This window comes from Monodon monoceros, unplaced genomic scaffold (genome assembly GCF_005190385.1).
Source record: "Monodon monoceros isolate NGI ecotype Baffin Bay Population unplaced genomic scaffold, NGI_Narwhal_1 Super_Scaffold_13, whole genome shotgun sequence".
NCBI classification, from domain to species: Eukaryota; Metazoa; Chordata; class Mammalia; order Artiodactyla; family Monodontidae; genus Monodon; species Monodon monoceros.
Window position 1 is genome coordinate 63,305,049 of NW_021703769.1, and position 12,949 is coordinate 63,317,997.

A 12,949-nucleotide genomic window follows, 5' to 3' on the forward strand; every position below is an offset into this window, starting at 1 on the left:
TTGGTAAGGAGCTTTGCACACAGTAAATGCTCCGCAAGGTGACACTCTGACACAGACCCCATGGGTTCCTGTGCTGGGCTCCAAGATTTCCAGGAAGCCTTCCCTAACCCCCCGGGGCTGCCTTAAACTCCTTTGGATTTACAGTGTCACAGAAACCTGTTTCTTTCCTTCAAAGCTTCTACCTCTATTTGTTATTCAGCATTCGTTGGCAGGCTTAAGTATCTGCCTCCTCCAGCAGATTGAAAGCTGCAGCCAAACGAGATGGCGTCTCTTTTGCTAACCGCTGTCCCCAGGGCCAGCCCAGGGCCTGGCACTCAATGATTAGTTACTGAATGAGTGTGAATGGAGACGGAAAACTTCATAATCTGGACATTTCTGGGGCTCTAGGGAAGAACATCTCCTCATTTTTAATCAACACATGAATTTGAGAGGCTTCCGATAGGGTCTTCCAAAACGGGGTTAGGATAGGAGCCCTCTTCAGCAGCCTCTTGTATTAGTTAGGTTAGGCTGGGCTATGCTGCTGAAACAAAGGACCCTGACATTTCCTTTCAGAGGCCTAACAGCACACAGGTGGATTTCTAACTCAACCAAAGGCCAGTATGAATCAGGTGACTGGCAAGGGCAGCTGTTCTCGGTTCCATCTTGTGCTGGTGGCATCTTCGTGTGTGGCCTTTACTGCCTCTGCAGGATCATAACCAGTCCCTTCTGCTCCCTGCCTACTGGTCAGAACCAGTCAGTCAGCCCTATCAAACTGCAGGAGTGCTGGGAGATATTGGGTTCCTCGGGGATGCTCGGCAAGTAGCCGAAGAGTCTCTGCCACATGTAGGAAGGGCTCAGACTTCTTGGCTGGCCACTCACAGGTCTCACAGGTCTTGGTGTGAGGACTACCGAATGCATTTTGAAGGCTTGGAAAGTGGAGATTCCTACTAATTAGACTGTGTTTTGAAAATCAGAGGAAATTTATCAGAGGAAAAATAACCAATCATCACAAATCTTTTGCCTAAAATATGGAGCAGTGTTTTCAGTGCAGTTTCTTGCCATGCAAGACCCTGAGGGCCCCCCATCTCCAAATGTCAAAAGCATTTTTCTCCATGGTTGAAATACGTATTAATGGTTTCACTTTGATAAGGATCAACAGCCGCCCATCAGGGGCTTAGCTCCTAATTCAAGGAGACCAATGATTAAATAAACAATAAAGATAAAAACCTTTTGATGACATAAGGTCCTTAAAAGCTCTTGGTTTGAGTCTGGCACACAGTGGGATTCCTAGTATTTTTTTTCCTGGTTTCAGTGGAAGGTGACTTGATGGACTGTAATTTTTCTTAAGTGCCGGCTTAAAGTCACTGCATCTAAGATGGCAGTGGGGGGAGGGGGGACACTGAGACAAAGCGTGGGAGAAACCACTGAATATTCATGAAAAGAGCCAGCATTTTGTGAACTTTGGCTGTATATGATGTATGTCCTCTCCAGGCTAGATGACAAAAAGAAAGAGGGAACTATCACTTCTATTATAGAGGCTTTTCTTTGCTGAGAAGTTTCAGGGTGACTCTGATGACATTTTTTTTAATTCAAAATTTTTAAAAAAAATGTTTTCATATCCCTGGGGTTGTAGAAAAAGGGAACTGCTAGTGGGATTGAATCCTGCGCCTGCTTAGCAATATTTTGCCTTGTATGCCCCAGCTGAAGAGTTCTGTCCTAGGGTTTTATTCCCACACCACCACCGCCAACCCTTCAGCTGCCTGTCTCTGTCCCAAAGCAAACCTTACACACACCAGCTGGTGGTTCCACAGCACCTGGTGGGGAGATCCCAGTTTCTCTGCTGAAAGGTTCCAGAGAGGCCATCTGACCTAAGTCAGTGGTTCACAACACTGGCTGCATTCTAGAATCGTCCACAGAGCTGTATCCATGCCTGGGCTGCACCTGGAGAGTTTCTGACATCACTGGGCCAGGGTAGAGTCCTGAGCATGGATAATTTTACAAAGCCCCTTGTATAGCCAGGGCCAGGACTGAGAACTACTAGCCTGAGCTTTCCACCAGGACTCAAATTTCATTTGAGAAATGAAGTGGGGAGAAGTCTTAGAAGATGACACAATTCAAAAGAAAGAAAGAGATATAAGGGTGGTCGTTTCTCTCATTGGATGTCCTCCCTCCTGGGAACATGAACAACAAATATTCATAAGCGCAAACTCACAGTCCTGTGGGAAAGGAAGTTTGGTGATGGGCAGGCTCTGAGCAGAGTGCCTGAGGGTGACCCCCACCCCTTAAGATACGGATTCACCTTCCTGTTGTTCCAAAGATGCTGGGGCACCACTCCTAAGATATGGCAACTAACGTTTGGTAGTGCTTCTCAATCCCATGTGCATTACTCTTTGATTCTCCCGATTAGCCTATAAAAGGAGGGATTATCAACCCCATTTTGCCAATGAGGAAACTGATGTCCAGAAAACTTAATGGACTTGCCTAAAAGATTACAGCCAGGGAATGGTAGAGCTGGGACTTCAGTCCTAACATTTATGGAGCATTTACTATATGCTAGGACTCAGGATGGGTATAAATTATATAATTATGGAATTATAAATTCCCCAATTACTTCTCAGTTCAGTGACATAATCTTCTGCTATTTGTTTCTAGCATTTCTGTGGCAGAATCTTATTTACTCACTAATACCCATTCTTTTTTCATATTTTGCTCAGGGCTGCTGTGTGCCATGTGCCGGGCTCTCTTTCCAGCTTCCCTTGCAGCTAGGAGTGGTCATGTGACACCATTCTGGCCAATGAGATGTAAGGGAAGTCTACTGCATTCCTTAATCTAGTTTCTCTTCTCCATGGCTGTAGTAGCCATTGTGGGATCTTGATAGGACAAGCATGAAGATAAAGGTGAAAATACCCAGAATGACAGAGCAAAGAGATGCCTGGATCCCTGATTCATCCCTAAACTGCTGGATGCCTACCTCCAGGCTTCTGGATGATGAGAAAAAATAATGTGTCACTATAGATTAGGTTTTCACAAGTTGTGGCCAAATGTCTTCCTAAGTGATATGGTTTCCCACATGCCCTTTATCATTGCTGTTCTTTTCCTTTACAGTTGAACACACCACCCACCAGCTTAACACCAGCCAGTACCTGACTGAAGCTGAAGCTTAGCCAAGAGGAGACACTGAATCAGTGTCTCAATTGTATTACCTTTGAGACCTACGGCATGTTGTCACCTGAATCAGCACTTTCATTTTCCAGCTTCCATTTGCTTTTATGAGATAAGGGCAAATGCAGGAACACAAACAGCCGTGTAAGCACGCCCCCCAAAAGATGGCAACACTGCCACAACTCAGCCAACACTGTGCTTCAGCAGATGGGGGAAACCTGGATTCACTGCGGGAACGTGGGTTGTATCAAAGCCTGGCTGTCTGAAAGTCAAATGCACAGAAGTCGAGACTGCCTGTACTTATTCCACTGGCAGCCCCTCCAGATTTCTTCTTTTTTTTTTAAGTTTCCAAATCATTTAGCTACAGCTGAGCTACAAACTACCACTAACTCAGTGGCTTAAAACAATGTGTTCATTTTTGCTTGGAGTCTATGGGCCAGCTGGGTGGGTCTGCTGATCTGGGCCAGGCTCAGCTGGTCTTGGCCAGGCTCGTTCAAGTGTTTCAATCATTCTGTTGTCTGGTCAGTTGCGGGGGAGAAGGGGAAACGGAGCTGGTCTGGGATGGTCTCCGTCATGTGTCAAAGGCGGCTGTCAGCTCTGGCGACAGGATCACGTGGTCCCTCATCCTCCAGCAAGGCCAGTTGTTCACGTGGGGGCAGCAGGCTTCCAAGAGAACAATCAGAGGCAGACAGGCCTAGGCCGGGAACTAGCACAATGCCCCTTCCGCCACATTCTACTGACTAAAGTCACAAAGCCATTCCAATTTCAACGTGTAGGTAAAAAGGCTTCCTTCGTGATGGGAGAGACTGCAAAGTCACTTCGCCAGGGGCAGAGGTATAGGAAGCTTTAGAGAACAGGGGCGGCTACTTTTGTAATCAGGCTACGTGGTACCCAGAGTAAGAGCTTTTCCTACAGGGGAACACCATGGGCATCAAGGAGCAAGATAAACAAAATCTGGGTAGCAGAGAGATAGTTGGGTGGACAAAAGGGAAACGCACCCTGCAGAGGAGGAAGAATGAGCCCAAAGGGAGCAGAAGAAGAGGTTGGAGACACTGACTAAATGAAAATTCCACCCCGAAAACTGCTTCCACACTGACGCACACTGCGTGCCTGATGTGCGGCAAGTCCTTTGCAGGCACAATCAACTTAATCTCTTTCACTCCTATGAGGGAGGTCCTATTATTAATCCCATTTTATAGATGAGGGAATTGAGGTCCAGACAGGATTGGGTAACTTGCAGAGAGACACACAGATGAGAAGTGCAGGATGCAAGACTTGAAGACAGGCCTCTTGGTGTTAAAGTGCTGGCCCTCACATGACACTGTGTGTCCAGAGTAACGTGTGTCTCTGTCCCCACTCCCCTGCCTGGGCCTGGACCACCGCAGCCTCTGATGATTTCCAGTCTGATTAAGTCCAGCCAACTTTTCCGTAAAAGGCCAGATAGTAATTCTTTTCAGTGTTGTTTCGCAATTACTCAACCCTGCTAATGGAGACAGAGAGCAGCCAGAGCAGTATGTAAATGAATGTGTGTGGCTGTGTTCCCATAAAACTTTATTTACAAAAATAGATGAATTGCCGCCCCCTGCTCAACCCATTCTCCACCTTGCAGCCAGAGTGGGCCAAACTCAAATGTGACCTTGTCATTCCTTCCTAAGGTGGACTGCCAGTATCTTGGGGACCAGTCCAGACTTTCAGTGTGGTTTACAAACTTGTGATCAAAGAGTGGCCCCTGCATCAGTGGCATTGCCATCATCTATTAGGAAGGTGGGCTCTCAGGTCACATCCAGACCTGCGGAATCAGAACTTGCGTTCGTTCGGGACGCCCAAGTGGTTTGCACATTCGAGTTTGAGAAGCTTTGGCTTCCAGAACCCCTGTGCCCTGGTGCCTTCCTACCTCTCCCACCTCATCCTTTGCCCCCGGAGCCTCCTCGCTCCCACCCACCCCCACTTTCCAGCCAAACTGACTGCTCCTGTCACCTCTGTGTCCGATGCATTCCTCTCCAGCCCAGCTCCCTTCACGCAGCAAACTCCTGTCTCTGGATCTCAACTGCGACACTTCTTCCGAGCAGCCCTCCCTGAAACCCCCGACTGCATGAGGTGCCCCTCTTCTGCGCTTCCAGACCCCTCCGCCACCTAGCACCCACCACACTGCACAGAAATGACTTCTTTAACTGCCTGCCCTCTCACAGCAGTTTGTGGGCTCATGAGAGGCCGTATCTGTGGTTGCCTCTGTGTGTCCTCAATGCCTGGGGACAGTAGCCACTCAAGAACTAATTGTTGAAAACGAAACAAAACACAGCCCGCCACACCTTTCCCCTGGGAGAGTGCTCTCCACAAGCAGTTTAGCCAGCCAGTGGCTGCAGGTTTCCCCAAACTTCCACCTGGCTCCAAGGCTTTGAAGAGTCCTACGTGGCCTCCAAGATTCCATCTCTCGTGAAGCCTGGTGGGTTTTCGTATTAGCAAATGTTTACCATTTGGAGAGGACCTGGGGGCCTAAGAGATTTCTGGGCAAAATTCTTGAGCTATAAATTAGCCACAGGCCAAGACCTGAGTTGTGTTTGGGCTGGTGTGTGAGAGCCGAGGGTGGAGGGGGTGCAGGTGGGTGACAGAAGAGGGGCAGGGCCAGAATGTTCTCGATCAGAAAAAGACTTGAAGGCAGGCCCCCGGGTGCCTACAGAGCCATGAACTGGCATCCTTTCCCACCTGTGTACGGTGCCAATTCTGTACAATGATCCCAACTTTGCTGTGTGGAAAAAAGTCCCATACACCCACTCACTGAAAGCAGGTGGGCCTGTGTAAGGGATCACAAGCCAGTGTAGCCACAGGCTGCTCTCCAGGAAGACGACAACCCTCCCCAAATCTGATGTTCAGTTCACAGGTTTCTACAAGTTCCTTTATTAATAAAGCAAAGTATGAAAGAACAAGGTCCCCAAATGACCCATATGATTAAAAGTGCAAATTTACTCCAACCTGAAATAGAAAACAAATGGCCGGCCTCGACTATTTGGGCCATGGAAATCTGGTGTGATTAGAACGCCTTTTAATCACACAACTATAGCAGCTGAACCATAGTTGATTACCTCTTTGGTCTCTGTTATTGGAACAAAACATACACTATGACCACAGCCAATAGACTGCATCATAATACACAGTTTGGGGTCAAAATCCACACTAAAAATAACAGTAAAATAAGAGGAATGTTTTCAAGTCAAGTGACTGAATCAAGGCATTTTTTTTTTAAAGCAAAGGGTGCTAAAAATATTCCTGAATATCTGATACTTCTAAAACCAGATTACATATAATTTAGCTGCATGTTTTAGTCTGTTCTCTCTGTACTGATGTTCACATACATCTTCGTCCTCTCCCAGCTTATACTTGCTTCATCCCCACCAAATCATGTGCTATGTAGGTACAGAAAAAATAAACAGTAGTGTCTAAGAAACAGACATGCAAATTTTTATAAAAACTAACAAATGCCACAATGATAACACTGAACTTTTTTCCTTCCCAAGGGATACTGGGAATGTTCACCAGGTTCATTTTTCCCACCACTGGGGAGGGAGGTAATAACCTTCCTCCACGTGGATACGATAAGTCATCGTCACGGTCAAAAGCCACATTTTACGGAAAAGGTGACTTACTCCATGAGGTTAAAGGAGACACTTTGGAAGGCTATTAGTTTCATTCCTTCAGAAGGCTAGGATGTCAGTTTTGGTGGGAGCCACGGAGTCAGAAAGGGATAGAAACATATGATCAGAACAGTTCTCTTGGCACTGGGGCTGGCAACAAGCCTAAGAAGCTTGGCTGGGAGACCCAGCACTACTTTGCTGGTGTTCACGGCCACCAACCATCATTGCAAAGGCTAGGAAACTACTAAAAAAAATAATAATTTAAAAATAAAAATAAAATACAAATAAAGAAGAAAACAAGTTATTCTGCAATCCTTCCTGATTACTCACCTGCAGACTCCGACAGAGCCAAGGAGTTTGGCCCCAACTCACCAGGAAGGAAATGCCAAGAGCTGGCCCCTAGTGGTCTGATGTCCCATCTGACTCCTACGGGTCCAGGGTGGAGAATCCTTCCGGGAATTGTGAGTTAAGTGTTATCTGTGGCCGTGTTAATTTGGGGGGTTTGTTTCTACAATAAAGCTTAGCTCTGAGCAATAAAGCAGACTTGAAATATCATGCCCCACCACCATGTATAACAACATCATATCCATAACAATAAATATAACCTTATACATACTTGAGGGGTTACCGTCTAAGGCAGGGGTCGCAAACTGGTGGCCCCCAGGCTCAAGCAAATGTGTTTTTTGGCCCACTTGTGTTTTGGATGTTTTTAAATTATGTTGTTTAAAAATCAGAAAGTTTCATTTTTTTTGTTTTTCTATTTCCAGCCCCACCCTACCCTTTTCCCCGCATGGAGCTGAGCCATGTGGCCCCTGAAGACGGCACAGCCCCCATCACCACCCAACCCTTCTCTTATGTACCTCCCTAACTTGCTTCTGCAGGCTGCTGAGTTTGCGACCCCTGGTTTGAAGTAGCACATATCTAGAAAATGTGTTTCCTAACCCAGACCTCTCTCGCACCCTCATGTGATTTCCACCCCATCTCCCCTTCTGCCCAGCTCTTCGTTTCACGTCCATCTTAAGTCCTCCTTCCTGAAATCTTCGGATTTCTCTTGGTTTGCTCACATTTTCCCTTTTAGCTTCAGTTTCATTTTGCAAAAACACAGTCTCCTCCTCTCAGCCCACGAGCATTCCGGGATGACTCCCAAGACTGGTCAGTGGGAGTTACTGAAGGGTGTCTTTAGGCAAAATGGCTGAGTCATCTCTCCAAACACTTTCTTCGGACACTGGCTGGACAGTTAATCTTTTTTTAAAAGCACGAACAATTCTGAGCTTTCTTGTATGAGAATATTTGCAGTATATGAATCTCCAGTACCAAGTATACACCAAAAATGTATATATTTCAGATCAAGGACATGATGGAGCCCTAATAAAATACAGAATTGAGCTTAATTTAAGTGCCTTGGGCAACCATCACACCTGACTAATATGCCATATTATTTTATTTGTACACAGTACATGTTTTGGATTACTAAACATTGATCAAAATTGATCGAAATCTCTACGTTTTTGGTTACCATGTACAGAGAACAATTGCTCAGCATGGCATTTAAATAAAACATTAATATTTTAAAAATTCACAAACACAATGCCCCATTAATTAAAAAAAATAAAATTTAAAAACCTTGAGGATGGATGAGGCTTTGGGTAATTAACCTGAAAAAAAAAAAAAAAAAAACCCACAAAGAAACTACAAGAACTGTATGTTACCAGATTCAAACTTCAAAATGCTATTCAGATAAAAGAGGAACCTATCAACTCAGCTAGAAATATTTGGAAAATTCAGCTTTTAAAGCTTTATAATCCCTCTAATAGCCTCGCTTTCCCCCACTCCAACTACAGGGGAAGTTGTAGCTGAGTATGGAAACATTATAAATATATATATTTATATAAAGATCTACCTACTCTTGGAATTTATTTTAAAAATAATTTTAAAAATCACTGTGCAGTTTATATCTTCGCAGGAAGTCGGTAGACTGATTCCTGTGCTAAATGCAGTACCTTATGACCTAACACTGACCTCAAAAACTAGGAATGACTTTGTGGTATCAAGGGGAAATGTCCCCAAACAACCTCAAAGACACAGCACAACATTTGCAACTGTTTCTCTTACAGCCCAAGGTTGCAAAGGACATAAGAAATCTCTGTAGCTCTGATGAGAAGGATTCCCTATAAATCATTTATTCACAACGATTTCCCCACAGTGGCCAAGTAGGTCCCCTAAAGAAAGTTTAAAGAGTTCCCTCAAAATAGCTCAGAAATTAAACAATGGCCCAATTCATGTGGCTACTTGTGTCTTCCAAGTTTTACCTTTAAGAGTCTCTATTAAAAAAAAAAAAAAATCCCAAAGCTATAAAAATCCCAAAGTATATCACTGGGATTGGCTGCATTTTCTGTTCAGCAGGTGATGGACCATTCTAAACTTCCACTGAGTTTTATGTCGACTGATGCAACTGAGAGCTGTTAGAAATTCGGGAGGACGGTGAGGGATTTCAGAATGCGCTAGCTGCAAAATACACCCAGCCTGGTGATATTTATGCCCAGAGAGAAGAAAGAACAGACAGCTGACAAAGGATGTCTCCCTCCACCTCCCCCTAACTTGCCCTCCTCTGCTGTCTTTCTCCTCTGTCAGCTGATTGGGAAATAACTGATCTTCAAGCACAGAGCCCAAGATACTGAACTCTAGGTGAAATGCATTGCAAGACCTGTGGTGAATCAACCACTCCTCAAAGGTGGGCTTCGGGCCAATTAAAGGCCGCTTGGGCAATGAGAGCAAAACTTCCCAACCACGGAGGATCACTGAGCATTGGCTGAAAGCAGGCATTGCCTCTTCATTATCTCATTAAACTCAGAAAGAAATCTCCATGCAAAGGGGTTTGCCAAAAAGACTTAAAACAAACAAACAAAAAAGGTTTCTGTCTCCAGCCAGCAGCAAGCCCTGGTGAGACATCTTGCTAGGCAAAGAGTGAAATATCAATACATCTTTTTCGAGACCCAACATGTTTCATGCCCTCACCAGTGTTGTCTGAAGCACGTATCCTGTTGCCACTCTGCCCTGTGACTGGCTCACGGCAGGCGCTCAATGAATCAGCGCTGACTGGTGCACATCCCAGCGCGTGCCTAGAGGGATGTTGAGCAAGCCTGCTCCTCAAGACTGCACCTTTCTTAATAGTCAATGTAACTGGCCTCCCTTTCAGATGCCACACTTGGCACTAGCGATTACCACAAAGTGAAAGAACTGATCAAAATAAAGTGCTATTTGCTCTGGAAGTTTCACTAACCAACTCCTGACTGCCTTTCAACACCTGTGACTTAATTCTTCATAATCCTGTCAAACACCTGTGATGGGCCTTTAGAAAATACATTAATACCAATTTGAACAGTGGAAAGTATGTTCTTCAGAACACAAGCCTCTAGAACAGAACTACAATTCCAGTTGTAGATAAAGATTCAGATATTTTAAAAGACAATCAGGAACCCAGGACCTACCAAGTAGTTGTGTCAGAAAACATTAGCTTCTTTAAATCTGGGGGCCAGAGAGATCTGTCTAAACAACCCACAATCCCTTCCTTTACTGATCCTCCCTAAAAGCTGGATCCTTCTACAGAATCATTCCACACAAACCAACATTTGGACCAACTCTTAGCTGCTAACGTTGAACGTCTTTCCGTAGCTTGCCCAGAACACTCTGGTGGGTGTGAAAAAGATGCCACAGCTATCTGGATTGTGGAGCCGGGGGGTGATGCTGAAGCCACCAAATGTCATCCTCTGAATGTTCCAACACCTTCTGCAGGTCATCTTCCTTGCCTTAAACTGGCTTCACTGCCATCCCCACCCCCACCTGGTGGGTGAGGCTTCAGGAGCACCAGGCCAGGCTGGGGCTCTGGCAGGTTTATGGTTCATCTTCAGGGAACCCCTGGGGGCGCTGATTCCGGGGTGGGGGACACCTGGCAAGGTATCGGGGACCCCCATAGGCCCGGAGAAGATGGGGCAGCCTTCGCCACGTGGACAGCAACCGTGCTGCTGCGAGTTCCCGGGCCTGCCGGTCGAAAGTGGCCAGGAGGTCAACCGGGGTGGCTTCACGCAGTACCTTGGGCAGTGGGCCCACCTCGGCGGCCGCCCCTCCAGGGCCCAGGAGGCAGTGGAAGAGTGTACGGCGTCGCAGCAGGCAATCCCTGAGGAACTGTACTAGCTCTTCCAAGCGCTCGCCCAGGTGCGCCTCGTCCCAGCCTTGTGCGGGAGCCCCCTGGCGTAGCAGCGCCGCCAGCAGCACTGTCTTGAGCACGTATGAGGATAGGATGCGTCCCCACTGGGTGGCGGCCGTCGGGTCCAGCCCGCGGGCGCCCAGGTCTCGCAGAGCTTTAAGCAACTGCAGGCACTTGAGGTAGCAGGCACCTGGAGGGGCCCTTTCCTGCAGCCAGCTCAGCAGCTTCTGCTCCTGGCGCGCCGTGTTCACACCCCACAGTGCATCGGCGCGCAGGCCTCCCGGGAGCTCCGACAGGGGCCCGACGGGTGAGGGTGGCGGTGGTGGGGCCACCAGGAAGACGCTGTCGCCCAAGTGGACGGCAGGGATGAGACGTACGGCCATGGAAAGGCGGCAGCAGCCGTAATCGGTGCGGCAGGGGAGGACGTGTAGGGTAGGGGGCTGCTCCAGGCCGCCTGGGGTCAGGCTGACCCGACAACGCCCCTCCAGGCTGTAGCGCACGGTGGCCAGGGAGCGCTGCAGGTGCGACTGAAACCAGCGCAGTACCAGCGTAGCCGAGAGATGGCGCCGCCCGCGCACATCCACGCAGAAGCCGTCGGCGAAGGCTTTGGAGTCCCGGAGCCAGTGGCCCCCGGAAGCCCCTGGCGGCGCCTTCAGTGCGCACACGAAGCAGCCGTGGAAGGCTGGGGCCAGCGCGGGCTCCGCACCAAGGCTCCGCGGCTCCAGCGCCACCAGGGGAGGGAGGCGCAGCGGCACCAGCACGTCGAAGCCGTCGGGCCGGCGGATTTTATGCTGCTCGTAGGCACTGCCTACCTGGATGAAATCTCCGCGAAAGGCCAAGGCCAGCGCTCCCCCGGGGATGGGGCCTGGGGACCCTCGGGCGCGGCCAGCCCGCACCAGCTCGCCCACGATCCGGCTCACGTGTGCTTTGCTGTGGCCCAGCACGTGCGGCGACAGGCGCACCTCGTGCTCATAATAACTCTCCAGCAAGATGTCGAGGCTGGGCTCTCCTAAGTGTCTAGGAGAGAAGGCGGAGTGGCCCCCCAGGCGGGGAGACCCCGGCAGGAAGCGCTGCCGGACAGCGTGGCGACAGCGCAGGAGGATGTAGCCGAGGAGCAGCAGGACGGCCACCTTGAGCAGCGGGAAGCCGCCGTCCGCGCCTTCGGGGGGCTCGGTCCGGGCGTCCCCGCTTCCCCGCAGGACATGGTAGAGGCACACGAGGGCGGTGCACAGGCCAGTCACCAGGGGCCAGAAGACGCGCAGATTCAGGGTGTAGTGCACCGACATGCCGGGCGCCCGGGGCAGCGGCGGCCGAGCAGCCCAGGGCGCGAGCCCCGGCGGCGTCCCAGGCCCAGCATGCGCGCAGCGCCCGGGCAGCCCCGCTGTCCCGGTTCCCTTCGCCTCCGCGGCGGCGACCCCGTCGCAGGGCCGGGGAAAGCAGCCCTCCAGCTCGGCCTCCTCTCCCAGCTCAAGCGCTCCTTCCAGCAGCGGCCCGCCCTGCACGCTCCGGCTCCCAGCCGCGCCCCGTGCCGACTGCGCGCTGCGTCCGGCCCGGCGGCCCTGTCCGCCCCGCTCCCCGGCGCGCCGCCTTCGGCCAGCTTCTGGTCCCGCTGCGCTCGCCTCCTACCTCGGGCCGCCCTCCCGGCGCCGTGGGTCTCCGGAGTCCCCCGCTGCTCCCCTCCGCTCTTGTTCCCGTTACTCGGCCACGGGAGTTTCCTCTTCCGAGGGGAGGCGAAGCCGCGCCAGCTAGCGGGGAGGAAATGCCGAAGTCTGGAGCCGCGAGGCGAGCGGGCGGGCGGGGTCGGCCCCCTCCCGGGCCTCCGCCTTAAAGCGACGCGAGGCGGCGGGAGGGACTTCAGGACGCGCTGGCAACTGGCCTCCCGCGGGCCACCCCTATCCTCCCTCCCCGAAGGCAGAACCAGGAAGGCTCTGATTGCGGGGCGGTAGCCTTGTCCAGGGAGCTTCTGCAGTTGTAT

The 12,949-nt window shown here is 49.9% G+C and overlaps 1 protein-coding gene across 1 annotated transcript; it reads right to left on the reverse strand.

Annotated features, from left to right (window-relative positions):
* Positions 1-6,022: 6,022 nt before the first annotated feature.
* Positions 6,023-12,446, reverse strand: ITPRIPL2 (ITPRIP like 2). Its single transcript, XM_029222371.1, has one exon. The coding sequence runs from the start codon at positions 12,258-12,260 to the stop codon at positions 10,662-10,664; it is 1,599 nt and encodes a 532-aa protein (XP_029078204.1). The 5' UTR covers positions 12,261-12,446; the 3' UTR covers positions 6,023-10,661.
* Between the last annotated feature and the right edge of the window lie 503 nt (positions 12,447-12,949).